At 49.4% G+C, this 25,802-nt stretch overlaps 3 protein-coding genes across 3 annotated transcripts; 1 reads left to right on the top strand and 2 right to left on the bottom strand.

Annotated features, from left to right (window-relative positions):
• Positions 1-1,686: 1,686 nt before the first annotated feature.
• Positions 1,687-2,646, top strand: LOC141468903 (glucose-dependent insulinotropic receptor-like). The gene has a single exon (XM_074154187.1). The coding sequence runs from the start codon at positions 1,687-1,689 to the stop codon at positions 2,644-2,646; it is 960 nt and encodes a 319-aa protein (XP_074010288.1).
• An 860-nt stretch (positions 2,647-3,506) lies between these two features.
• Positions 3,507-12,375, bottom strand: ERICH6 (glutamate rich 6). Its single transcript, XM_074153927.1, has 10 exons — positions 12,264-12,375; positions 10,126-10,172; positions 9,907-10,023; positions 8,370-8,707; positions 7,300-7,367; positions 6,315-6,476; positions 6,086-6,167; positions 4,687-4,839; positions 4,165-4,396; positions 3,507-3,770 (listed from the first exon to the last, which is right to left on the bottom strand). The coding sequence occupies exons 1-10, from the start codon at positions 12,373-12,375 to the stop codon at positions 3,507-3,509; spliced, it is 1,575 nt and encodes a 524-aa protein (XP_074010028.1).
• Positions 12,376-16,589: 4,214 nt separating this feature from the next.
• Positions 16,590-25,328, bottom strand: SIAH2 (siah E3 ubiquitin protein ligase 2). The gene is made up of 2 exons (XM_074153588.1): positions 24,948-25,328; positions 16,590-17,147 (listed from the first exon to the last, which is right to left on the bottom strand). Exons 1-2 carry the CDS (start codon positions 25,326-25,328, stop codon positions 16,590-16,592), a joined length of 939 nt encoding a protein of 312 aa, XP_074009689.1.
• Positions 25,329-25,802: the final 474 nt, after the last annotated feature.

The raw sequence follows: 25,802 nt of genomic DNA, 5'->3' as shown, positions 1-25,802 counted from the left end.
CCTTGCTCCCTCCCTGGGGAAAGCTCTGGAGTCGCCTGGGCACGGAGAGGTGAGGGGCAGCGGGTGGTGGGTGTGTGCTGATGCCCCCGCTTCTGCTAATTGTAGTATGTGCTTTTGCCCAGTGTTACAGGCTTTGGCGTGGAGCTAAACCTCAGTTCATAGATTCATAGATTGGTCCAGGCTGGAAGGGACCTCCAAAGGTCATCTAGTCCGACCTCCCCGCAGTCAGCAGGGACACCCCCAACTAGACCGGGTTGCCCAGGGCCTCGTCGAGCTTCACCTTGAATATCTCAAGGGAAGGGGCCTCAACCACCTCCCTGGGCAACCTGTTCCAGTGTTCCACCACCCTTACTCTGTTAAAACGTCCAGTTCCTGCCCTTTCCCCTGCACCCCACTGACACCCCTGTGAGCAGAGCAGTCTGAGCCCGGCTGGGCGAGCAGGACCCGTCCCCAACACCTGGGCACTCCCAGGTCTCCTGAGGACGGGCTTCTCCAGGCCGGGCTTCTCCAGGCGGTGGAGGTTGGCAGGCTGTGCCTGGCTGCGATGGCATGGCCCCAGCCCCTTCCAAATGGTGTTTGCAGTGCTATTAGCAGAGCCATCGTGCCGCTCGTTAACAAGAATGAGCAAGTAATAGCTGTTTCGGACTGGTAGACTTACATTCAAAATCTGTAATAAATGTGAACTTAATGAATATAGTATGTTCATCCAGAGCCCAGTTTGACATAAATTGGATTTGATTTTTTTTTTATTTATTTATTGTGCAACTGCCTACTGGTGTTGCGGTTGCAGCCGTGTGGAGTTAAAGCTCATTTCGTACGTGTTTGCTGACCTGATAAAGGAGGACCTGATAAAAGGTGGGACAGTGAGGAACCCTCCAACCATCACCCCGCTCCCCTGGTGTCTTCAGTGTGCCCTTATTTCCCGTGGCCTGAGCCTGAGATGGACCTACAAGATTTTTCTGCACGGGGACAAGGAGGCGCTTCCTTTGCCGTTCCCCCTTCCCCGTGTCTTCCCGTCCATGAGTGGGGTCTGGAGGCTGCGAGGTGTCCCAGGGTGTCGGATGCCATATGCAGCAGCCTGGGCCATCGGCCCCACAGCTCCCAGTGCAGCATCCTTATGCAGCAGGAATTCTTGCGGCCCCGCACCTCCCTATTGCCCAGAGGCAGGGCCAGAGGAAGCGGGTGCCTTGGCCGCCCGGCTGCAGGCGCTGCGCTGGGAGGGGATGGTGCTGGCTCACTGGGAGGAGCACGGATTGCCGCGGTCCCGTCCTCACTGCCTGCTCGTCTCGGCTTTGTTTGGTGAAGCTGCTCCTTATCGCTCTGCGTCACAGGCGTGCTCCGGAGCCAGCTGACCCTGGGTGCATTCACTCTGCAGTGGCTTCTGCTGAGTACAGGCGAGGACTACAGCTCTTCTGCATCTCGGAGCAGCCCTGCAGGCATGAAGCAAAATCAGATGGGTAGGAGGAAGGCCACCGGTGACTCGTGGCAGCTGGGAAGGTCCCGGAGGTTTCCTGGGATAGACAAAGTACCCCTTAAAGGACTGATGTAGGTGCTCCTGGCCTCGAGCTGTAGATGGGACTTCTGTCCCATCCCTCCAGCTCAGTGACACGTCTGCTCATGGTGGGGTTTTTCTGTGCTGGGGCAAGTTTTCCTGGGCATCTCTTTCAACCCTCCTTGCCAGGGAAGATGGTCAACGTCCTGTACGCGGTGCTGCACTCCCTCCTGAGCTGCCTTATCCCCCCCGCCAACCTGCTGGTGATTGTGGCCGTCTACCAGCTGATGAGGAAGCAGCCAGGCACCAGCTATGTCTACATTCTCAATTTGGCCACCGCCGACCTGCTGGTGGGCGTGATGTGCATCGCCGAGGCACTGGACGATATCCTTGATGGGGATTTTGACCGCAGCAGGTCCTTCTGCCTCCTGCGCATCGCCATGAGCATGACACCTTGCATCGGCTCCATCCTGACCCTGCTCCTGATCTCTCTGGACAGGTACCTGGCAGTGACACTGCCGCTCTCCTACCCCACCCTCTTGAAGAAAACGCCCATGGTCCTCTCCCTTGTTGTCCTCTGGATGCTCTCCTTCTTTTTCGGGCACTTGCCTCTCATCTTCCCCTCCCTCCAGCGAGGCAACTACACGGGTTACTGTGGGCTCCCGTACGCGGCCAGGAGCGAGTACCTCTACACCATCTGCTGTGGCATCTTTGCCCCATCCCTGCTGGTGCTGGTGTGCCTGCACGTTCGGGTGGGCAGCATCGCCTATGTGCAGCACAGGCGGCTGCGGCACGCCTGCGCCCAGGTGGGACCCCTCCGTGCCCGCCTGCGCCACTTCAAGGCGCTGCGGACCGTGCTCATCGTCCTCGTTGGCTTCAGCCTCTCCTGGGGCCCCTACCTGGTGGGGGGCACTGTGCAGGCCGCCTGCAGCTCCTGCAACCTGGCTGGCCCGCTCAAGGATGCCTTATTCCTGCTGGGTGAGACCAACTCCCTCATCAACCCCCTCATCTATGCCCTGTACAGCAAAGACATCCGGAGCCACCTGGCAAAGCTGCTCAGGTGCAGGATGAAGGGCCAGGTGAAGCCCCTGGTGTCAAACATCCAAACCATTGGGAGCTGGGGCAGGGACCGGCCCGAGGCACCTGGTTCATGAGGGGTCTGTGCCCCACCACCTCCACCTGTGCTGCTGCCGTGGCCACCAGGCCCATAGTGGGAGGGAAATGCAGGGTGCCTGGTGCAGCAGAGCCTTCACACTGCATCAGCCGTTTATGACCTGCTGCCAAGAGGCTGCAGCTTGTCCATGCTCTCTGCTGTCTGCACTAACAGCCTTGTGTCCCCAGCAACCACACAAATGTTGCCAAGATGGTGACCTTTGATTTGCTTTGGACAAACTGTAGGCTTTTGTCCCTCTCTCTGCATAGAGAACCGCTCTGTCTTGTACCTGCAGCAGGCTGAGCTGCCATCCAGCACTCGTGCCAGGGAAGTCTGGGCATCCCGCTGGTGCTATGTCCTTGGTGGAAGCACTGGCTGTGCAGAGCAGTGCCTGTGCGGGTGACTTCTGAAACACCTCCTCCCGCATACGTGTCACAGGCTATGACTTAGCTGTGCTGTGTTTGCTTGTATCTTTGTGTCACATCCACGGGCTGAAACAACTGGTCAGCCTGGGCTGGTTTCTGCCAGGAGACAGAAGGGAGGTTGCTGTGGAGCAAAGCACCAACATCAAGCACAGACTTACTCTGCCTTGAGCAAAGCCCCTCTTCGTGCCTCCGTGGCCAAGATGCTCTTCAGTGTGGGCTGACAAGAAAATGTGGTTTGATACAGCTCTGCTCATGCTGAGCGAGCCTCCCCTGGGGTGGGATGGCCCCAGGAGAGAGACTGCGCAGAAGGTGCATGGGCTGCCCTTTGCTCCATGGCAGGGCAGGGCTGCAGGTGACACTTGCTGAGTGTGTGCAGGCACTGCAGGGTCAGGGAGCAGCTCTGGCTCATTTTGCCTTCACACCACACGCATACAGGTCAGACTTGAGCATTTACTATCGCCCTGACTGAGCTGCGTAGCTCATCGCTTATGTCAGAAGTTGTGCAAAGCTGTAAGATCTTTAAAGTCTGTGTGATAAGATACGCTGGAGGCTTAATTTTGTCCCATTGCTCATTAGAAGGAAAGTTTAAGCATCCACGCAGTCTGTCGAAGAGACGCAGAATCCTCACCCTGAAGGCAAGCAGCAGGAGCTCGTCTTCACTCAGGCGGGCAGGGGGAGGCAGCCGGCCGATGTCACTGACCTGTGGAGCGGAGGTGAATGGTGTCAGCAGAGCCACAGCACTGCGGGATGGGGCTTTGGGGCTTTGGTCTCTCCCCAGCAGACAAACCTACCCCTGTGGAGGAGCCCATGGAGGAAGGGAGCTGCCATGCACCCTGCCCACATGGATCGTGGCTCTCCTCCCCGCGGCAGAGCCAGGGTGACCCTTGGGGACGCAGCAAGGGACACCAGGGACCTGCCCAGGAGTATGGGTACACCTCCACTGTTTGCTGTTTTGGGGGGCAGGACCATGGGGCAACAGGGGAGCACCCACCACAGGATGAGCATGCTTCCCCATGGATGGGAGCTTCCCTCGTTGCCCTGCTCCCGCTGTGGGGAGCAGCTTGCGTGGAGCTGCCTGTGCGCTTGAGAAATACCTGCACTTTGGTTCCCACGTTGAATTTTGCTTGTTGCCCCATGGCGAGGAAGGAAACAGTGATCTTGTCCTGGCCCAGGATCCTGACCCCTACATACAGGTTCAGGGAGATGAAGATGGGGCTCAGTGGGACATGGGCTCCTGACGACACAATGCTGTTCGGCCACGTCCACCTTCTCACCCTGTTGCCCGCTTGGTCCAAATACTGCCCTCCCTGAATATTCATGTTTATCCTGAAAGAGAGGAAAATCAAAGCTCTGAACCCTGCAGCTCCCACGGCCTATGTCCCTCATTCTCCAGAGAGACAGCACGGAGGCACAGCTAGTTTGGGGTCTAACCTGTGCCTCTCAAGACACAGCTGGGGTACCCTTGCTCCCCTGGGAGGCATCTGAAGCAGGGCCCATAGGCCAAAAGCTATATTTGTCTTTTTAATTTTTGAATGCTATTAAAAATACCCTTTATGACCTTTGAAATTTAAAATGCACAGTGGAGAGCAAAACTGCTCTGATGAACTTGAACATACCACACAGCTCTGTTTGGATAATAGCAAGTATTTCTGCCATTGGATTTAAATATTGCTTGTATTCCGGCGTTACTTGGCTTGTCTTCCTGTACCATGCAAATAAGCCGGTTTTTGTCTCGTGCAACAATGATTGCCAGATTTCCAGATGGATAGCTGTCATCAGATAAGGTGTTCATAACGCCTTTGTTTGTCTGGTTGGTCTATTATTACACACTAAATATTTCAGAGCACTATTTTGGAGTATAAAAACTGACATGTTATTCAGATCACTGTGTTAAAGGTGGAACGGTGGTGAGCTGCCACTGGTACCTGTGACGCTGCCAGTGCTTTTCTCCTACATTGAAGTATTCTGTATACACTGACAATAGAGATACAGAATACATTTTTCTTTTTTTTCTAACCAATAACCCAGGCAGAACCACTTAGCAAGTTTATTTTAAAGACACAGTCTTGGACAATGCTTATGACTGAAAGTACGAGCGAAGCAAAGGGATTAAAGTTCTCAACTTGGATGACAGCAGAGAAAACAGGGGCAGGTATTATTCTCCCAGAGAAAAAAAAACACCAACCAGGGGGATAAAAACCCCTTGCCCCAGAAACTTGACTTGAATATCTCCAAACAGCAGGTATTTTGCGTCTCACTGAGGTTTCTCTCCACTTGCAGCTGTGAGCGCATGCGTTTATGGCACTTTGCCATGTGCCACTGCCGTGACTGGCAGCATCGCTGGGACAAAGGCAGCCTGGAGGGCAGAACAGACTAGTCTCAAGCCCATTTGCTTTGGTGGCAGAGCTCAGGTACACTTTCATACAACCCTGGCTCAGAAAAAAAACAGCCACAGTAAGGAAAAATAATGGGGGGTGACTTAAAATGTTATGGCTTAAATAATGGCAAAGGCAGCCTGAAAGCTATGGGGTCCTTTGGTGAAACTGCCACATCTTTATTTCTTCAAACAGCACTCCTAGTTACACTGGTAATTTCAGTTTTTCCATGTGCTTCTTACATACTCCTGCCTGCAGGACAGAGACGTCAGCCCTGTGCTGGTGAGAAATGTGCTGGTTTGTCTCTGGGGGAAGGATTGAGCACTTTGAGAGCCCACTTGGCCAGTGGTGCCCTTCCATGGGTGGCCAGAGCTCAGGAGTGGATCTGAACACTGGGCTAGTGCATTTCTTAAGCTAGGTATTAAAGACACAAGTGCCTGTCCTTCACTGAAGCTACTGGCTGATCTGAAAAACTTCAGACCAAGAGCTATGTAAGTGGTTTCCCTACTGCTTTTTTTCAGACTGTGAAAGCAAGTGTGAGCGGTGGACCAGGTTATTCGGTGATAAAGGAGATTAGGACACATTTAAAATTAGTTACAGCCCTGAACTAATGCAGGCAAATGAACTCCATAAAGGATACAATAACTGTGCTGTTCCATCTGGAAGCATGGTAAGGAACTTCCCTCCATGTTTGTAGTATTTTTCCAACAATTCGTTCTTTGCTACCTGAGATTGGAAAATAAAGGATAAAATGGATGAGAGCAGTCCTGCACCAGCTGCCCTATAAAGGCAGGCAGGTGCCAGGCTCCAGCTGCTCTTGAATGTGGGTACATCCAAGGTGCAGCCCATCACCATCAGGCAGCAGCTACTTGCCTTTCCACCCACAAGGGTAAAATCGCAGCAGGTGAGGCTGGGGGAGGTGGGCTCCTCCTTGGGCTCTGCTGCTCTCTCCCCAGGCATCAGTGTCCAGCCCTTTGGTGATGGGGGCTCCCGAGAAAGCAGGTAGGAAATTGTTCCATTTTGATTTGAACCTAGAGAGCAAGGAGAGAGTCTGTGTGCACTGGGTTAGAGCTGGCAGTGCTGATGTTGGCTGCCTGGCACCTCTGTTGTAACTTGGGGAAGTGGGCATTTCTGGCTGAAATGCTCCATCCTGGGAGCCTGTCTTGGGGTATTTTCTATCTAACAAGGACAGTCCAAAGTGTTCAGCTATTTCAGAGAACAGGATTATGAAAAAAATGTAGGTTTTTTTTCAATTATGTGTATATACCCATCTGTGTGAGTAAAGAATGACTATTTTTGACTAGCATTTGTGGTTCTGTGCTCTGGAGGACTGATGATCTGAAGTCCTTGGTGCCACAAAAGCCTCAGTGCCTTACCATTCTCTGTGAAAATATGCTCATATTGTATCATCTAGTTCATCTGTTCTTAGTCAAAATGCCTTTGGTTTTATAGCCAGATCCAAAGGTCTGCTCAGTCATCCACAGCCTGGGCTAGGAATTAGTGGAGTATTCACCTGATTAGGTAAAACATTGCTCGCTCTAATTCTGGCAGTTCCTACTGGGAAGGGCTTGGCTTTGCCAACTTAATTGTACTCCGAGGTCTCAGCTGAAATGTTCAGATATAAATAGGAGATCCTCTCTGTGCAATGGGAATGTAGCTGCTTTTGTTTTTTCATGTGGGGGATTATTTAATATGGCACTATCTAATTTAATGGGATTGCACACTTGACAATGAACTAACATGTTTCTATATAATTCCTCCTGTTCAATTAGAGAGCATTAGAGACAAGCAATTCCAGTGAATTCATTGTTGTAATAAATAGACAAATAAATGCATAAGGAAATTCAAACTCACTTTCAGCTACACTCTTCGGCTCTGCTGCCAGGAAAGCTAACTGTCTGGCCATTTGTCTCTCCTGCTGCCTGGAAAATGAAAGCGTTCCTGATATACATTTCATATTTCCTGTTTTGAAAGCTAGAAGTACTGGATATCCTTGCCATAGGAACACAAGTTTTTTAACCTGTTTTTCTCTCCACTCGCATAATTGCAAGTAAGAGAGACAACGGAGTATCACCAAAATAATAACATCTCAATGAAAAGGAATGGCTCCCATACAGAGATCTCAGTGAACAGACTTCGCGATTGCAATGACATCAGTTCTACTGATAGCAGAGCTAAACATTGGAATGGATTTCGTATCAAGATTTTATGTAAAAGAGAAGGAGAGCTACCCATAAGATGAAGAAAACAGCTCATATCCAAGAAAGTTTTCACTATTTTTCTTATCTAGCTTCCTATAAATTTGACAGTGTCTGGCACTGGCTTTGGTTTATGGTCTGTTCATAATATGAGGTACTTGTACCATCGGACCACAAAGGATCTTCAAGGAAACTAATGGTTTACTTCCAGTTATGCTGATTTACTTTTCTTTAAGCCTATGCCACAGGCTTCGATATTTGTGTAAGTTTTGGGCCTGCTGCTAAACAGCCCAGCAGAAGTCCAACTTGCAGAGGTCTTGTGACTCTGGAAGTTGGAATCCAAATACATGTCATAGTTTATGCAGCAAAATAGACAAATACAAATTCAAGCTTTGTTTCAGCCCCTGAGGTAGAAGCTAGACCGAGGTATTATCCTTCCCACAGCTGCAATTATGTGTTTGACCCTACCTGTCTTTAGATATTACTTTTGTCAGCAGTAGAATTAATGCTTTACTTGGCACATACCTTGCCACCTTCTAATACAGCCTGATAAGAGAAAAGCCAAGAGGGTCCAGAAAGAGTATGAACTTGTGTTGCCTGAAGCAAATTTTTTTTCTTCTTTCGTTCCCTCTTGCTGCAGTTTCACTTTCTTAACGCTTCTTATCCCTCCAAGGTCATCCACTACAGACCTGATCCCCAGTTCTCCCTGCAGTCACATCACGGTACCTCTGGTACACTCTCTCCTTCGACGGCAGCCTGTCAGCTTTGGTGCTGGGAGCATCAGGGGCATCGACTGCAGTGGGAACGCTCCTGGCATCCTCACGGTTCTTCCTCTCATTTACGATGAACTCGTAGAGGTCTCGATTACGGTCGCAGCAGAATTTCTGAAAGGCAGAAGAGTGGGCGCCACGAGAGCGGGCCTTTCCACAGCAAACCTCTGCTAGTCTTTCCCACCAGCTTACTGATTCATAATCCTGGAATGGTGGGCCAATGTCTTCGAAGGAAGGGAACCGCTTCAGCAGGCCACCACAGTACTCGCACATTGGAGCGGAGTCCTCCTCTGTCTAAAGTGGAGGTGGGGAGAGAGAACGCAGGAGGATGGAAATACAGTATCAGCACGCAAACCCTCGTTTTTATCTTGGGGAAAGAGGGCTCTGCTCAAAATGCAGGTTGTAAAGTGTGTAAGAGCAGTTAAAACAGATCTATGTCTGTGATGTCTTGGAAGGATTTAACTCAAAACATTAAGTTCAGGAAACCACCAAAAAGAAAAGCCAATCTGTAGTAAATAAATAAATAAAAAAGCTCAAATAAATGGAATGACTGTAGTATTTATGAGACCCACTCCTTCCAATGGAAAGCTTCAGAGCATGCGGAACACTGTAGCTGAGTACTCTGATGCATTAACCCTTTCAAATACATTGCTTGGAGCTTTGGAGAGAAAAAGCTCCCCAATTGTTGTGGGGAATTTCATGAGGAACTCCCAGCAGATCTGTTGACAAAAGAGCTGAGTGTATGTGACCATATGCAAATCAGGGCTGCTGCAGGGTATATTTTGAGGATGGATACTAGATATTCCGAAAGAAATATCTATTTTTTTGAAACTGAGTTATAGAAGATGCAGCTGCCAAGAGCATGCTGCTGAATTTCGTGTCTGACGCCTCCGCTCCCAAGAGCAGCACACGGAACTCAGCGCTCCCCAGAGAGACAGCACCCATCCAGCTGCAAGGGGTGAAGGGTACATGCTCCAGGCTGCTTAGCTGCTGCACTTCACTTACACCTCAATTGCTATACTACGTGTTTACCACTTACATTCAATTCCTTTTCTGAACATATTTGAAATATTTGGCTTCTCTAGAGCGTAGTTCCTGGAAATTCCTTTGCTCCCCACCTCATGCCTAGGATTAACTCTTTTTGATGAGTTTACTCTGTTAAGGGTTATGGGGAACTCTATGCTCTACTTGTATTCTTTGACTGTATACCTAGTATTTGTATAAATTTTGTATCTCTGTTTTAACCAAAAGGAAAAATCTTCTGCTGGGAAATTCTCAGCATAGGATGCAGCAGTGGGGACAGGAGTTGCGCAGCCTCTTGCTGTTCAGGTGTGCAGAACAAGCCGCACAAAAGAAAAACCCTTTCATAAAGGAAGTCCTGCACTGGCTTGGCAAAGGGCATTATTTTTATTTTTCCTACATGGGAATGGTAGGAATTTATAAAATAAACAAAAAAAAAGCCCCACAGTAGGGAACACCCATCGCTGACTCACCTCAATCTGTATGTTTTCTCGTGACAATTCAGGTCTGTAGGCCAGAAGGGTAGGCAGGCCAACAGAGGGGAGAGTGCACAGCGATTTTTTGAACAGCTTCACGAAATCTTCTTTGAACTCAAAGTGGAAAATACCAAAAGCAACGTGGAGTCATATCTTTGTTCAGGGGTAAAACCATTAAGCATAACATCTATCTATGCAACCTGGACGAGTCCTTACCTCCATGTCACACAAAACATCTAAGCTGCTGAAGTCCTCTGACGGGGCTGCAAGTAATAGCGATAATGACAATTACTGAACAACAGTGCTGTGTTCTCAGAAAGCTTATCTTCTAGACACATTTGTTTTGTTCCTTTTTCAGCATGCCAGCCTTTTCTCACCAACCACATTGGCTGCCCAAGACCTTCTTGCCAGACTCGGTCCTACGCTTTCAGAAGGGCGACTCTGGATCTGCCTGTAATCCTTCCCAAATGCCTGGGAGCATTTGACTTGAACCAGGCTCTGACATTGGATCAGGGCTTTAAAAAATCGTCCTACTGAAGTCAGGGAGACAGCTTATTGCAAAGGGTCAATGACTTGTAGCACTAATCTAATATTGCATTATCCTCTAAAGAATTCCCAGCCTCTCTTGTCCTAAGAATAAAGAGCTGTAGAGACAACTGAAGTTTTTTCCGAGTACAGTCCATGGTGTGTGAGTGCAACGAAGGGGTTTTTGGCCTTCAGGGGGACAGGAAACATCTCAGATGACTAGGTGTCTATCGCTGTCCTCAGCAGTTCCAGGTTCCCTCTTGGCAGGCAGTGCTACTGACATCCAGCTGCCTCAGGTGCACAGCTGTGTGCTGGCCCATACACATCACCTTCTGTTTGAATATCAACATGGCCAGCAAGCCAGCTTGCCTTTGCAGGCAAACTAATCGCATTCCTAGTTCTTTTAATCTTGAATTTCAGTTCCCCTTGTTGCCACACAATTTGTCTTGCCCTTCTAAGTGTATTTGAAAAAGATGGAGAAAAAATCATGCCAGCCCCAGGTCAACGCTTAGCTCCCAGGCCTGCAGTGGGAACCACAGCTGGGGAATTTGTCTGGAGGTAAATGCACCAACACAGGTGGAAAAGCAGAAAGTGATGCTATGGGATTCGCTTATACTTTTAGAAGGCTGTGGCTGCTGGCTTGCTTGAACTTTGTTTTTTTAAATTGCAGTTCAAAGACATGTAGTTATCACCCTCTGCAATCAAGCTGTGTCACAAAGAGTAACCGATCATAAACCCCACCTGAGAAGAAGTGACTCCGGGGAGTGCAAGGTGCACCAGTGGTGCCGCACAGCCGGGGGCACGGCTCTGGGTGTAGTGTGGCACTGAGGGATGCAGGGCAGCCTGGTACCCGGGGCGCAGTGCTCAGCGCAGGTGGACACTCCACACTCTTACTCTGCCCCCTCTAATGAGTTTTGCAGTTTCTGTATCATCTACCGCTGTTGCATCCAAACCCAGGTAGATGATTTACCGTTGGTACAAGTTTGGTCATTCTGTACTTTGATCATTACAGTGACGGTTTTCCCAAGGACTTGGAAGCTCCACGTAAAGTACAAAGCCTACAATGTTTTTCTCCTGCAAACACGCTCACAGTGCATTTCCAAACAAATGTCCTCCAAAGTCTAGAAAAGAGCACTGTTCATCTGTCATGGGCTACACGTGCCCCCCTTCTATGGGGATGGATCTGCACGCAGCTTTCCCCGGTACTTTCAGCTGGTGTGCTGTGTTTTATGGCTCAGATCACTCCTCCTGCTCTCAGAGGCATGTGAGGTGTGGGACATGTTCTCCTACCGAGGAGGGCTGCCTGGCATTGAAAATGAAGCACAAAGGCTGTTTGATGTGGTGCCCCAAAGGGACGGGATCAGGCAGCAACTACCTAATATGCTGCATGCTAAGGTACAATGCTGTACTTCAGCGGGCAAGTGAAGGAGCTGGTTCCTCGGTCGCGTGCTGGGATGGATGACTCAGCTGAGCAGGAGGAGAAAAAGGTTGATATATTTTCAGCTCTCCTTAGAGGCGTTGCCAGTACCTCTCACAAGAATACAATACGCTATTTCTGCCATCTGCTGAGCACTCCTACGCCTGCTGGCTGGCAGAGCATTCCCCCACACTTAATGGGGACCCAGAGGTTTGTTTAGAAGCAGCTCTGCAGAGAGGTTAATGAGAGGACTGCAGAGGGGGATTCCTGAGGGCTGCTGCCAGTTTGCAAAAGCATCTCTGAGAAATTGCAAGGTTGTGTGTCTTCTATGAAAAACACTGGGGTACAAGGCAGCCTCAGTGAAAGACCATAAAAGTGAGCAACCTCTTTCTTGAACAAACCTGGTTCTTACTTGATTTTCCGTAGGCGTGTTCATGAAGCCAGCTACTTTCTGTCTGCATCGATACTGAAATTCCTGGCAGCTTCTGCATGGCGATGGGCTCAACGCTGCCTGGCGTTTCCATTTCCCTTAATTTAAGACACAAACCCACCTATTAGTCATACGCAATGACTTCAAAGCAGTATCCCTTGATGGTTATACTAATGAAGGAGACTTTCCCAAATATATTTAATTAAAAATCCGAACACTTTAGCTATAGTAAGCGGGGCTTGGCCGCAGTTTTGCCGGCTGACATCCCGTCTAACGGCGGTCACAGGGTGCCGATCCCTCGGGATGGCCGCAGCCCGTGGCCGGTTTCTCCACCGCTTCCCTCCCGGCGATGTTTCGGGCGCCGGGGCGGGCAGTGCCGTGCCTGGGATGCGGCGGGGAGCCGCGGGGCGCTGCCTGCCGGCCGGGGGCCCTCCCTTATCCCCGGCACTGCCGACGCTCCCAGGGCCCAGCGCGGCGGGGCCCTCCAGCCTCGCCGAGAGGGGAAACGAGAGAGAAACCGCCTTGTCCCGCACGGCACAGCCCGACCCCGCTCCCGGCCCCCGCACGGCCCCGCTCCCACACCGGTCCGCCCCGTCCATGGCTCTGTTTGCCCGGCCCGGCCCTGTGCGGCGGCGTCTCCATGGCGACGCGGCGGGCGCGGGGGCTGCCGGGGCGGCGGCTCCGCCTGAGGCGGGGCGGGGTGACCCCGGCCTCGTACCGCTGGGGTCTGGGGGGGTCTGCGGCGGCGGGGAGAGCCGCACCTCGTGTGCGGGGCGGCAGGGAGGCCTGCAAAGGGCGCTGAAGGTGAGCAGGCCTCTGTGGGGAGGTGAGAAACCCGTGGGGGTGGGTGATGGCGGCTCTCGAGGGGCTGCGGTCCTGCTGTGCGGCACCTCTTGGCCTCCATCCCCTCAGTGTGGGCAACCTCCTGCCGCTGGGGCTGAGCTGCGGCCTTCCGCACCAAACGGGAGCCGGGCTGAGGGTGAGACGCTGCTGACAGGGCCTGGTGTGACTCACCTGCTTGGACACGACCTCCTGCTACACCTGAAACACCTGCCTGTGCAGATTTCTTATGTCTGTGTCATGCGCTTGTTATACATCAGTTGCTGACGTCTCCTGTAGCACTAGGTGCTGTTGAGTCCCTCCAAGGAATTTGCGCTCGCAGCTTGGAGAATGACAGCAATTCTCCGCAGGTACGTGGTTTGCAAATGAACACAGGCTGTAGTTTCACCTTAGGACAACGCGTATGTTCTACATTATCTGGGCCTTGTGTAAGAATTTGCAGTGGTCTTACAAGCACATGAGTTCTACCACAAAATAACTAAGTCTTACTCATTTTTAAAAATGGAAACAGTATGTTGAGGTGCAGCCAGTGGTATTAGTGCAGGGGCTGGACACGCTGCTCAGCTGGCATTAGTGCCAGTAGCTCCTTGTGGTCCTGGGGGATTGTGTCTGTGGTCAGCTGGAGCAGATCCTGGTGTTGCCACGGCTTTCACTTCTGGCTGCGGCACGGGCAGAGGCAAGTGTCCGTCCTAAGAGCACACAGCCTGACGCTGGCGCAACTCCAGGCAGGAACCACTCAAGTTATGCTGTACTCTTGCTAAAAATCCATCAGTCCCTAGGAGTTTTTGTGATATTCTTTGTGTGTAAAGTGGAAATTGGTTTTAGGGAGAATTGTGAGCAATGTAGTTGTTGAACTCAACACAAAAACTGCTTCATAGGCACAACTCTTGGTCACTTGTATTGCCTTCTGCAGTTAACCGCTCCCAGGCGGTGTTGGGGCTGTTGGGTGCATGCTGTTTGCTGTAGCCTGGCCAGGTGGTGGGAAAGCTCCCTGCAGCAGGGAGCTCTGTCTGCTGTGGCTCCCTCACTTCCACCAGCTCCTGGGCAGAGTTTTCCAAGGGTATGATTCACCATCCACTTCAAAGCCAGATTGCTTTTTTGGCGGTCAGGAGAAAACCATTGGTGGTCATTAAGAAAACTAGGCTGGCCTGAGGAACATTCTCCTGAATATTTGGAGGAGCCTTCACACCCTTACTGATGTGCTGCCACTTCCCTTGGAAAGATGCTGGTGACCTGCAAGTCTCTCTGGCCCTCAGACATCACGCTTGGGAAGTCAAACCAGCTGCATAGGGAAGAAAACCTGAAACATTTTGATGGAGTGCTGGAATGATTGTCACCTGTTCATTCACTGCTCTGAAGAGGAAACGCATCACTGCTGAGGTACTCCTTATCCTAAATTCAGTTTCAGTCAGAAAAGATCCAGGTTGTTGTTATTTTTTTTTGTTGTGAGATATAACAAAAGTTTGCCTTTCTTTCAGAACTGAATGTGTGGAAAGACCTAATGAAATAATGTGTGTTAACTTATCTAATGTGGGTTATAGGCAACATTGGAATAATTAATTTCATTAATCCTGCTATAATCAAAGACACGCTTCAGAGGTTTGATTTACACAAAAAAAGCTGTTATATCCCAACTGTCAGTAAGAAAAATTACCTTCCACTATAAATGCTGCTGAAATACGGGAAAATCAATCAAATCCTTAGGAATTCTTGCTTAACAAGTTCTGCTGAAAGCACAGGTGTTAACTCCTGTCAGAGCCAGAGCTTGACTTTGATCCTGCTTAAGCAGGAGTAAATTAGTTCACTCGGCTGATGCTGCTGGAATTCTGCCAGCACAGTGTAAATGAGATCAAATGTAGGATCTTTATAGGAACTGGATACGAAAAGATTAGAGTAATTCCATGTGAGGTTTTTTTCCCATGGTCACTTCCAAATTCTCAAGGCCGGAACAAACTTCCTTTCACGGATGTGGTCTTTGTCATTCTCTTGTGTGCTTTTGTGGGGACTGCTATCAGGCATTGCATAGGACTCTGTCGTAACTCCAAAGAGCTCTCCCCTGGAGGGATGCAGTTAGGACTGTTTTTCCTCCCTGTGTATTATGTTTATTCACACCAAGCTTCATCTGTCACTTCACATGTAGTTTTCCACTATCCTGAGGCTGAATAACTCAGGGGACTGTATCACCTCACAACTCATTGCCTCTTCCAAATGGCAAACATCTTAATATTCAGCAAAGCCATATGTGGAGCTAGTATTTTTATTGAGTGATTCAGACAGCAGGCTCTGGTCGCAGAGGGGGAGCTGCAGGCAGATTCAGCTTCAGTGACAGACTGTGATTTCAGTTTGCACGAGCCAGGCTGTCCCTGTTGCCCCTGGGATTCAAATCCTGCCCCGGTTCTCAGCAGGACCCTCTGGGAGTCCTGCTGCTCACCTGGGTGAACTAGGCTCTGTCAGGGGACACACAGCAGATCCAGCAAGGCAGAGTGCACAAAGTAACCAGGAAGCAACAGCTACTGCCACGCACACGCATGTTAGCACAGCACGCTATGCAGGGTAGTTTTTGCAAAATATTTATTACAAAATAAAAGAAAATATGGCAACAAAACTTAAATAGCAAATGACGCGACACTGGCCATAAAGCTCTTGCTATATTATTATTCTTTTACAATAATCAATAGTCAAGTATGTCTCCAAGGGAAGCTGCATGTGAACAGCTTGAATATATTTCTATGTTATTGGCTCTAGCTGTTTGAGATACATTAGATGTGTGCCTCCTGCTTTCACCAGTAACTGGTTGAGCGGTTGTGCCATGTGCTGTGCTCACTGATCCCCTAAAACGGACGGGAGCCGGCAACTCCCACGCTCTGTGAAACCTGCCGTGCTTCACCCCAGTCCCTCCTCCCCTTTTTTCTTTTAAAAACATAGCAAATGATTCAATGCCCATCCCTTTTTAATAAGGTAGCAGGAAATGGAGTATCAACACTGAAATACCTATTGTTCCCCTTTGAGTCACAACTTCTCTTGAGAGAGGTTGTTTGGATTTCTTTCCTTTCCCACCTACTAAAAACTGTTGTTAAAGCTCACCAGTGAGAAAGCAAGTCTGTGTTCCTGCTGAAAGGGCTTTTAGGTGTGCTCCAAACAGGAATGCAGTTCTTCAAGTCTCTTAAGCCACATGTCTAATGGAAGCACTCTTTAAATAAAATATAATTAAATTTAAAAAGGTGACTGTGTAGGGGGAATCTTCCTAAGGCACCCAAGAATTTAAAAATCTGTTTCTCACTCATTTTACTTACAGGACACTCTCGTTCCTCTTCTCTCCAAAGTTAAAAATGTTGGCTAGTTAGGAACCTTAGCAACACGATGACGTAGTTGAGTATCATTTAAAAAAAACAGAACAAAAAGAAAACTCTTGGTGAATGTAAAGCACTATGTCCAGACAGACTAGATTTCGCTAGCTACACAAATACATCACGGACAACACGTAGAAATAGTCACGTTAATGCCGAGGTTTCCGTTGTCAGCAAAAAGGTGTGCTATAGCTGTATCAAAAACTAGGCAGTCGCTGTTCAGAATGGCTGCAGCCACCCCGTCGTGGATGGAGCGGGGTGTTGCCTCCCAGGTCAGCCGGCGGCGGTTGCCATTCAGCTCCAGTCTGTATGCAAAGTTCTCCGCTTGCTTACGGGTGCCGATGAGCAGCACGATGGCAAAAAACTGCTGGTGACCTTCGTACTTCTCTTGTTTCTCCAGCACCAGCATGAAGTGGTGACCGAAGCATGACTGCATCATCACCCAGTCAACCGCCCCTGGAAGGTTAATGTCTGTGGCAAGAAAAACGATGTCTTCTCCCTGAAGGGTGGTAATGCTTTTGTGGGCATGCATGAGGTGGGACATCACGGCTTCTAAGGATCCCTGCCATTTACAGGAGGCACCAGGGCATGGGCAGGAGTAGGGACGATACTCACAGATGTCTTCGTGTTCTGGCTTTTCTGTGTGATGGAGTGTCAGAGAGCAGCCTGTTGTGGCGTACTGGAAAAAGACCAAATACAAGCCGTCAGGAAAGGCACCAGCACTAGCGTTCGCTGCTCCCACCTGCCAACTGGAAACACTGGTGATCAACCAGAACTCTTGTTCTCATTGCAAATTTTACATTAGGTACTTCTATTTAGCCCTGGATCCAGAGCTCAGGTTTACTTATTTTTGTTTCCACTTAAAAATGGATTCTTCTTGTCTTTTGTGGTTGTTTTTTCTCTAAGACAAGCACTTAGGTAAAATGGACTGTAAGGCTGAGTTGTAGTTAGATTTGCTGTTGTAGTTAGATCTGATCGGTCCAGATCAGCTGAAGTGGTCCTGGTTTGGATTTTTCTTTTCTTTAAAAAGAACAAAGGATTCTAGTTTCAGCAAACAGCTACTAGAGTGAAGATTTTTTAATAGATGTACCTTATTACCATCACAGAGCAAAAGCACTTCCATTAAATTCAAATGCAGATTCCCCACAGCTTTTTTTAAACACTGGAACAGTTTCAACACTGCAGTTGTGAGAAGTGGAAAGAGAGAGGACAATTTTTCACTGAGCATAAAGCTAGCACATGAGTACCATCTAACTTCTCTTAATGTCATTGGGCACATTAGAGGGCTAATTTGCTTTAAACCACTGGGGACGCTTTTCCTTTTTCTAGGCAGTTCAGTTGTCCGCGCTGACTGTATTGCTATCACACTACCTCCATAGAGAGAAAAAGGTCTCTCCTATTCTCCCCAAGAGCATAGCTCCCTGTTTGTAGGTATCTGTAGTGATACCAACACCACCTCCCTGAGGACAGATATAACCAAGGTATAAATGATTATTTCTGCGCTAATACATGTGCAAGAAGTTTCAGCTCAAAGGGTTAAATGCCCAAGATGCAAATCGCCCATGCTGCAGACACTAGGAGTACTGCGCTAGGAATACTGGGACAGAAACTTGACCTTGTGCTTCTGGAGGAGCTTGTTTTATAAGCCATGAAGAGTTACTGTGAGCCTTAACGTGAGCCTTCACTTACTGTGTCTGCCCCTGCTGCTTAATCCTCTGCTAACGGCTTTATTGCAAGGCGCTGCAGAGGAACAAGGTGTTCTCCTGCCAAGGCGCAGTGCAGCCACCCAGGTAAGTGTACGCTTCCAGCCCCACTGGCCTGCTGGTGTTTCCCACGTTCATACCCCCGCTGACACTTCCATCATGCAGAGTGTCGAAGAGCAGCTACAACTCTAACCTCATTAACAAAATTAGTAAGGATATACAACCTGCTGGTTGGGCAAAACTAGTTGTCTACGCAAAAGCAACCAGTGGTGATTCTAGAAGTGAGAGTGTAAAAATGAGACGAGTAAATAGTGGTGGCTTTGTGCTGCACTGTCAGAAGTACCTGCTTTTGCTCCCAAACCCAGCACTGCTGGTTTCGTTTGGTGAGGAGCCCTGGCAGTGACGGGAGACTGTGAACAGCAAAAACTGACTTGCCATCTTCGTGCTGCTTGGCACATGTCACTGATCTTTATCATACCCTTCAAAACCCTGCTTCGTCTCTCCCTGCATACAGGTTATACAATACCTTTGAGCTACTTGGCCTGTGCACCTTTTCCACTTCTACTGTGTCCGCCTTGGGACCGGGAGCCAGGGCTGCACACAGTGTTAACAGGGCAGGCTTGAGACTAATGCCTGGGCTGGCGTGACTGTTTCCTGCTTTTTCATTGCCCTTCTCATCATTTCTAGTATTCCATGCTAGAAAGTATTATGTACTTGTTTTTGTAGTCATTTGTTTAGCACTGTATTCTCTTTCCTAAGAGGAAACAGTCAGCTCAGAGCTCATCACCATATACATGACTTATAATGCCATGGTTTTGGTTTTTTCCACCTTTGTCATTGTGTGTGCTGCCCTCAACTTCACCTTGACAGGATAGCTTTCTGAGTGTCCTAAAGCATTTAGAAAACATCAGTTAAGCTTGAAAGTGCTCAGCAGAGGCAGGCCAGTATTATCAACCCTGTAAATGAAGGCAGGCAGGGAAACTGGATTAAAGTAACTTGTCTGAAGCCACATGGGAAATCAGTAGCAGAGCTGGGAATAGACTGCCAAGTCCAAATCCCTCCTGCTCTAGCCAGCAGAATCTCCCTCTGGTATACAAGTAGTTTGAGATACAAGTAATACTTCTGGAAGGAAGAGGCCTGCCTGCTCCTGTATGTGTGTCGGCAACGTTCAGGGACCCAATGAGGATGGAGACTCTCTCATGCTTTTCCCTCCTCCAGTGCTTTGTAAAACGTCTGTCCCTGCTTTTAAGATCCCTCCAGCCTTCCAAAGCATTCATTCAAGCTTGGGTACAAATACTCAGCCCAGTCCAGCAGTGATCCTAGGGAGCTCCTCCAGGGATGCACAGTGAGGTCCAGCCCAGAAAGCAGCAAGCCTCTGTGCTTTCCAGAGCCTCACACCAGTGAGGAAACCAGCTCAGGCCACAGCCAGCTGCCTGGCAGAGTGCATTTATAACCCAGCAGTGCTGGGTCTGCTGTTACGGCTCACCTGGGAAAGCACCAGAGAGCATCTTCTCGTTTTATATTGAGCACACAAGCTGTATGCATGTGTGCAGGTAGGATGATGTAAGCAGATCCCTGTGTGTACGGGACGTTTGTTCAATTAAAACCAAAATAAACTGCATTTTTATCAAAAAAAAAACCCCAACATTGCTTTATTAGAGTCTACTATATCTTGGAAATGGAAAGTGTGACCTTATTTAGGTTTAATATATTTGCTTAAAATCTTTAAAATGGCATAAGTTTGTTTTTTTTTTTAAATTAAAGAAAAGGTCTGAAGAGGCTGTAGAGGCAGCATTGGACAATATACAGGAGTAAGTTTGTATACAATAATAACATGAAGGTGCAATTTCTGTTTGCAAGTTGCTTGCATGGGAAACCTGTCGTGCTTTTCCCTTGAACTGATGGTGTAGCAGCAGTGGTCTCAGGACATAGAGCAGTTCTGCCTACCTCCTACCACCTGCCTAAAGAAAATTAAAGAAAGTGATTAGTCTGGTATTGTTTAAGACTTGTGAGTTTATATGCGGTCTCACTCTGCCTTCCACTTTTGAAATACAAAGTGTTGGTTGTGAGGTGCAAAAAGACTTTTCACAAAGCAAAGTGTAAGAGTACAGTACAATGAATTTACTGGGTTCACTTTTCTTCAAAAGGACCACAAGCATCTGGAGACTCAGAAACATGCCAGTATCTCCAGTTAGAGATGGCTGTGTTCAAGGATCTTGGAAGACTCTCTTCATGCGAGTTATCTGTCCTAGCTTCCAAGATGCAGAGCATCACCACTCATAGGAAAACTGGTAAGAATGGGGTTTCAATTCCCTAAAAAATCAAGCCCCATGTACTTAGATTTTTTTACATGTATGTAATAACTAGAAAAGTAATTTCCTTTATTACAAGTAAAACTTATTTTTAGGTTGAATTAATCACAGCAGTGAGAATTCACTGGTGTACCTATGCAGGAGGTTTTTTGCTCGTTTTTGTTTGTTTATTTATTTATTCCCTATCCTGTATTGCTAAATGCCCTCCATATAGCTCCCAACTGGGATGCTATCAGTGTGTAAACAAACAGTGAATTTGCTATTGGATATTCTTTCCTTAGTGCTGGGCTAGTTTTTGCCCATGTATGTTGGAGGTAAGTTTTGTTATAAACCGAAACGCAAGCAGGAACTGCCTACAGCTTAACACAGGGCAGATGAGGAGCGCTGGTCCCACGTCATTTCCATGGCTACGCCAGGATCATTCAAGCATGAACATCTTTGTTTGTCAAGTCCCACCACAAAAGGCTAGCAAAACACAGCAGGGCACAGATCCTGGCTAATACTCATGGTTACATGAGGACTGCAATTATGCTGATGACAACCGAGAACACACACAACTTTACTTGTTTTCTTGTAGACTTTGGAAGAAGTGGTTAAATCGAGAAATGCCTCTCCCACCTTCCGCTGCTCAGTTAGCCAGGTCACAGTTCCAAGTTTAGCAGCTAATGATTACAGCGTAGGTCACACAGCTGCTGTGAAAATGGATTCTGGTGTCTGTTCAGGAAGCTTCCAATTCCTAAGATTTATTTTCTTTCATAGCAAGTGTTGGACAAAATCCCCAAAGTTACGGAAGAACTTATATCCAAATTAAGTCAGTTTCACTAGACTAGAGAGCACCTTATTATTATTTTCTACTTGCACTTATTTAAAAGATGAAAGAAAACAACTAATTCCTGTTGGCACTCATTAATTAAGAGTTTGAGTGGGTTTATGATTTGCATTTATCTTCTGCAGATTGCTTACAGCACTAAAAGGCATTTTATATTTTCAGTAACTTTACTGTGACTTTAAGATTTAAATCCTCCTATAGATTTTTTTTCCAGAAGCCCTATAAAGCACAGAGATGCAATAACTGTAATTCTTTCTTAAAGCATTTTAAGAGGAACAACCCTCAAAGCAGCTCTAGCTACGGGCAACACCAAATCCCCAATTTTCTGTTGGCTCTGTTGCGTCTCAGTCATGCGTATTTCAAGTACCATTCACAGTTGTCTCTAAGAAGTGCAGGGACCTCCTCTGGACAGACCACCATCTCTATTTGTTCTTTCACTTTTTCTGGAGCTCTGACTCCCCGCCCCTTCCCGAAAGCTTACATCAGGTTCCCTTAACACGGTGAAAACCACAGGTGAGTCAGACCAGGGCCAGCCCTGGCATGTGGTGGGCTGGTGCACACCAGCTGAAGAGCATGGTGGTTCTTGCCGAAACCCCTGGTGCTGCTGCAGGATCTGATGGGCACCCACTGCTGAGGGGCACGGTGGGTCACCTGCCTTCTGGCTGCCTGCAACCTACATAACAACCTGACTAAGAATTACAGCCCTGATGGTGCGTTGCTGTTTCTGGGCCCAAGAAGTAAGAGTGAAAAGCATTAACGTGTGCTAATTTCACTTTGAAGCTCTTGGGAACAGTGAAAGCAGCAGAGCAGGAATTGCTCATGGTGGAAAACATCCACATAAAAGAGAGGGTGTGCAAGGGAAGAGCAGCAGAGAATTATTTATGCCTCTGCGAGGAGCTTCTAGATGCCCGACGAGCAAGTGGCAAAGAGCTTGCGAGCAGACGCTGGTGCACAGGGAGGATGCACGCTCCCACACGGGTCATACTGCAGCACAGTCTGGGACATGGAGCTCCACCAGCACCGTGTTTTTGGGTCTGTGCGAGGCAGCTCACAGGCACATGTGACTGTGGCAGCATGGTGCGGGGGAACTCGGCTTGGCCCCAGCAGTCTCCTCCCACGTGCCATGGCCCAGGGCTCCTGCCTGCACTAGGATCTCACCGGGCAGCTGTGAGGTGCAGCGCATTGACCACTGCTGGTTCAGTCCCTCTCCAGCTCTCCCAGCTCTGAACTGGCTTGCAGGCACTGTACCAAGAAACCAAACCAAGCCCCAAGCCGGCACAAGCCCAGTCCATGGCCTCCTGCCTGCCGCAGCCTCTGACACGTCAAACAGCACAGACCTGCACCTTGGGTTATTGCAAAGACCACCAAAACACCTCCAGGTTGAGGCAAAACCCAGCCCTGTAACCAAGATGCGGAGCTGCCTGATCCCCAGTGCTTGCTTCAGCCATTGCAAACCTCACCAGCATCCCTCCTTCGCCAAGTCAATGCTTTGTAGAGCACAACATCAACCACAGGAGTAATACTGGGAGGAATTTTTGGAAATACTGTTTTCTTAACTGGTCGACGAGTGCTAGCCACCTTCTTACTATTAATATTTAGAGAACGCCCAACTGGAGAAGTGTTTACAGCTGATACACCTGAACCAGAACTTGCCCGACAGATGCAGGGATCACTATTCAGTTCTCCTGGGGGAGTATGGGGTGGGGAATGTTCTTAGACATACTTCTTTGTTGGTGCTTACACCTCTACCCATGGAGAAAGCAAACCTCAAGGCGTGAAGAAGCCAATCCCATCAATTAAGGGTTTAAGAAACCTTTCTGTTACTAAGTGAGTGAAATAATGTCTGACAGGTAAAGTTAGGAATGTCTTATCTTCTCCTCTTTACCGGGAAGTGTCTGTAGGCTTTTTCTTCTTTTGTTTACACACGAAGTGTGGGGACAAGCCGGCAGGAGTCCTGCCTGGCAGTTCAGCTGCTGGACAGACTGGCACCCTGCGGGCAGCAGAGCTGCACCTCGGTGCAATGAAGGGCTGTGAGGACTCTAGTCCTGTGAGGACTCCAGCCTGGATGCATCTGTTTCGTTTAGGACAAGCAGGGAATACCAGCTGTCCCAGATGAGACCGACGCGACACTTTAGAAAATGAGAACTAGGCCAGCATTTCAGTGAAAACCCCACACTGGCTGTTTGTATTCCCCTGGGCTCAGACTGGGTCACAGCTGGGCGTGTGGCTCGCTGCACTTGTTGCTGTGTTCAGCAGAGAGGACCCGTGTCCCACCACTGCGCTCCATCTGTTATTGCCACAGTGAGCTTAACTACCATTCAAGGGTGAGCGGTGAAACAGTCCCTCGCCATCAAAAGCTCCGCGAGATGCCGACAGCCGTCCCATCCTGTGACCCAGCCAGCCCCCCGAGGCAGACGGGGATCTGGCCACCGACTACGCCATGCTGCAGGAATTGACACAGATGATTCCCTCTGGAGGTGCTGTTATTCCCTGCGCATCCTTAATGATGGTCTTGCGGGCTGGCCAGGAAAAGCTGCTGCTAGGGACTGGCTTTTCCAGGCAGAGACAGTGAGTGCCTGCTCGCAGCTCTCACCGGAAAGCTTGCCACATGCCACCGGAGCCCAGCCGTGCCCACTCCGGAACCTGGCAATACCCGCTCCATTGGTCCCACTGCCAGCCTGACCATGGTTCTCTACCTCGACACAGATAGCTCTGTATTTTAAAACTTTCTTCTCATGTTCCACATCAGCAATGGCTCCAGCAGTTCCTGTATCTGTCCCTCCATCCTTCAGCCTGTGGTTTTGAAGTGCTTTTGATATTACAGAGGTATGAGCACCAAGGGGCTCCAGGAAGACATAAAAAGGACCCACTCAGCATTGCCTGCGTGTACGTATCTGCCATCCTGGTAAACGTCTATTAGGAAGGATATGCACTTTAGAACAGTTCACCTAGTTCTTTTAAATAGAAAACTCACTTTATAAGAAGGAGACTTAAATGTTTAATCTGAATACTTAAATGTTTAATACTGAATATCTGAATATCTGAAATAGCGCTGAGACAGAACAGACTTGAAAAAAAGAATAATTCAGATGTAGTTACTGACCTGACAGCTTCCCAGCCCCTGCCCTTCCAAAGGAGATCCGCAGAGAACTAACCAGAGACACAAACAGAATTTCTGCTACCTCCATATAACACTTTTTTTTTTAAGACTGAGCATCAGCATGGGTTAAAATAACTAGGGAGGGAAACAGTCTTGCCTTTTTATCTACCGATTATGCCAAATACTAGGACAAAATTTAGAGCAAGGATTTTCACTGAATCAGAAAGAACCATTAGAAGTTTTGCTTTTAAAGGCTGGGGGCACTCCCGTCCTCTTTATTTTTACTTCAGAAACCTGCAGAGCCATGAAACCGGCTAACGGAGGGCAGCAAAGCTCCTCCTTTTCTGCTCTGTTTACGATGGGGGAAAAGGGGACACGGACCAGCAGAAAACGAAGACTTCGCAGAGGTACGGCTTTGCGGGAAGCATGAAGACAGAGGGCAGGGGGATGGGGATGGGGGGGGGGTGTCCGGGCGGCCCGGTGGGGCCGCCCGGACACCCCCCCCCCATCCCCATCCCCCTGCCAAGTCCCTTACCTTGCAGGGAAAGAGCACAGCCGAGGCCACCTTCTCCATGGCCAGGTTCCTGATGCTGGGGGTGAGGGAGCCCCGGCAGGTAGGGCAGAGGCTCAGCTTCTGTCTGCATTGATTGCAGACCAGATGCCCGGCTTGACACTGCAGGATGGGCGGCAGCACATAGTCGAAGCAGACGGGGCACTCGAAGAGCGAGGTCAGTTCGTGATGCTGCTGCTGAGGAGGAGGAGGAGGTGGAGGAGGAGGAGGCGGCGGGGGGGGAGGCGGCGGAGATGCCCCGCCGGGACCCGGGAGGACGGCGGCGGGCACGGCGGGGGACGAAGCGTGCTGCTGCTTGCCGCAGGGCTTGCTAGCGCCGGGGCCGGCGGAGGACGGGCGGCTCATCGCGCCGCGCCGCCGCCACCACCATCGGGCCGCCGGAGGGAGGGAGGAGGCGGTGCTGACGCAAGCGGCGGCTGCGCGCGGCCTCCGCCCCGGTCCCGGCATGCTCGGGGCGGGCGGAGCCTCCTCCGGGCGGCGGGAGCGGCGGGGACCCCGAGCCGGCACCGGAGGCGGCGGGGATGCGCGGGGGGCGGCGGCCCTGGGAAACGGAGCTGTCCGCGGTAATTAACCACCTAGCACTGGCCGCAGTCATCAAGCACGTATCGTTGTCGTCGGTAATTAAGCACATGTCATTGTTGACAGTAATTAGGCACGGTATGATTGTCGGCAGTAATTAAGCACGTATCATCAGGGGTCCGCATTGGGAACAGTACTGTTCCATATCCCCGTCAATGATGTAGACGGTGGGATCAAGGGCACGGTCAGCAAGTTTGGGGATGACACCAAGCTGTGTGGCGCGGTGACACACCTGAAGGG

Source organism: Numenius arquata, chromosome 9, assembly GCF_964106895.1.
Source record: "Numenius arquata chromosome 9, bNumArq3.hap1.1, whole genome shotgun sequence".
In the NCBI taxonomy this organism is placed as follows: Eukaryota; Metazoa; Chordata; class Aves; order Charadriiformes; family Scolopacidae; genus Numenius; species Numenius arquata.
The sequence above is the reverse complement of the archived record's forward strand: the minus strand, read 5'-3'. Positions and strand labels throughout refer to the sequence as shown.

Coding starts and splice junctions, on each gene's coding strand:
- LOC141468903 (XM_074154187.1), top strand. CDS start 1,687: ATGGTCAACGTCCTGTACGCGGTGCTGCACTCCCTCCTGAGCTGCCTT.
- ERICH6 (XM_074153927.1), bottom strand. CDS start 12,375: ATGGAAACGCCAGGCAGCGTTGAGCCCATCGCCATGCAGAAGCTGCCA. Junction 7,368..8,369: donor AAGGAGAGAGTGTACCAGAG/GTACCGTGATGT, acceptor TTCATTTTCCAG/GCAGCAGGAGAGACAAATGG. Junction 6,168..6,314: donor CCTTGTGGGTGGAAAGGCAA/GTAGCTGCTGCC, acceptor AATCTCAGGTAG/CAAAGAACGAATTGTTGGAA.
- SIAH2 (XM_074153588.1), bottom strand. CDS start 25,328: ATGAGCCGCCCGTCCTCCGCCGGCCCCGGCGCTAGCAAGCCCTGCGGC. Junction 17,148..24,947: donor CTGTGCTCTTTCCCTGCAAG/GTAAGGGACTTG, acceptor GTCTTTTTCCAG/TACGCCACAACAGGCTGCTC.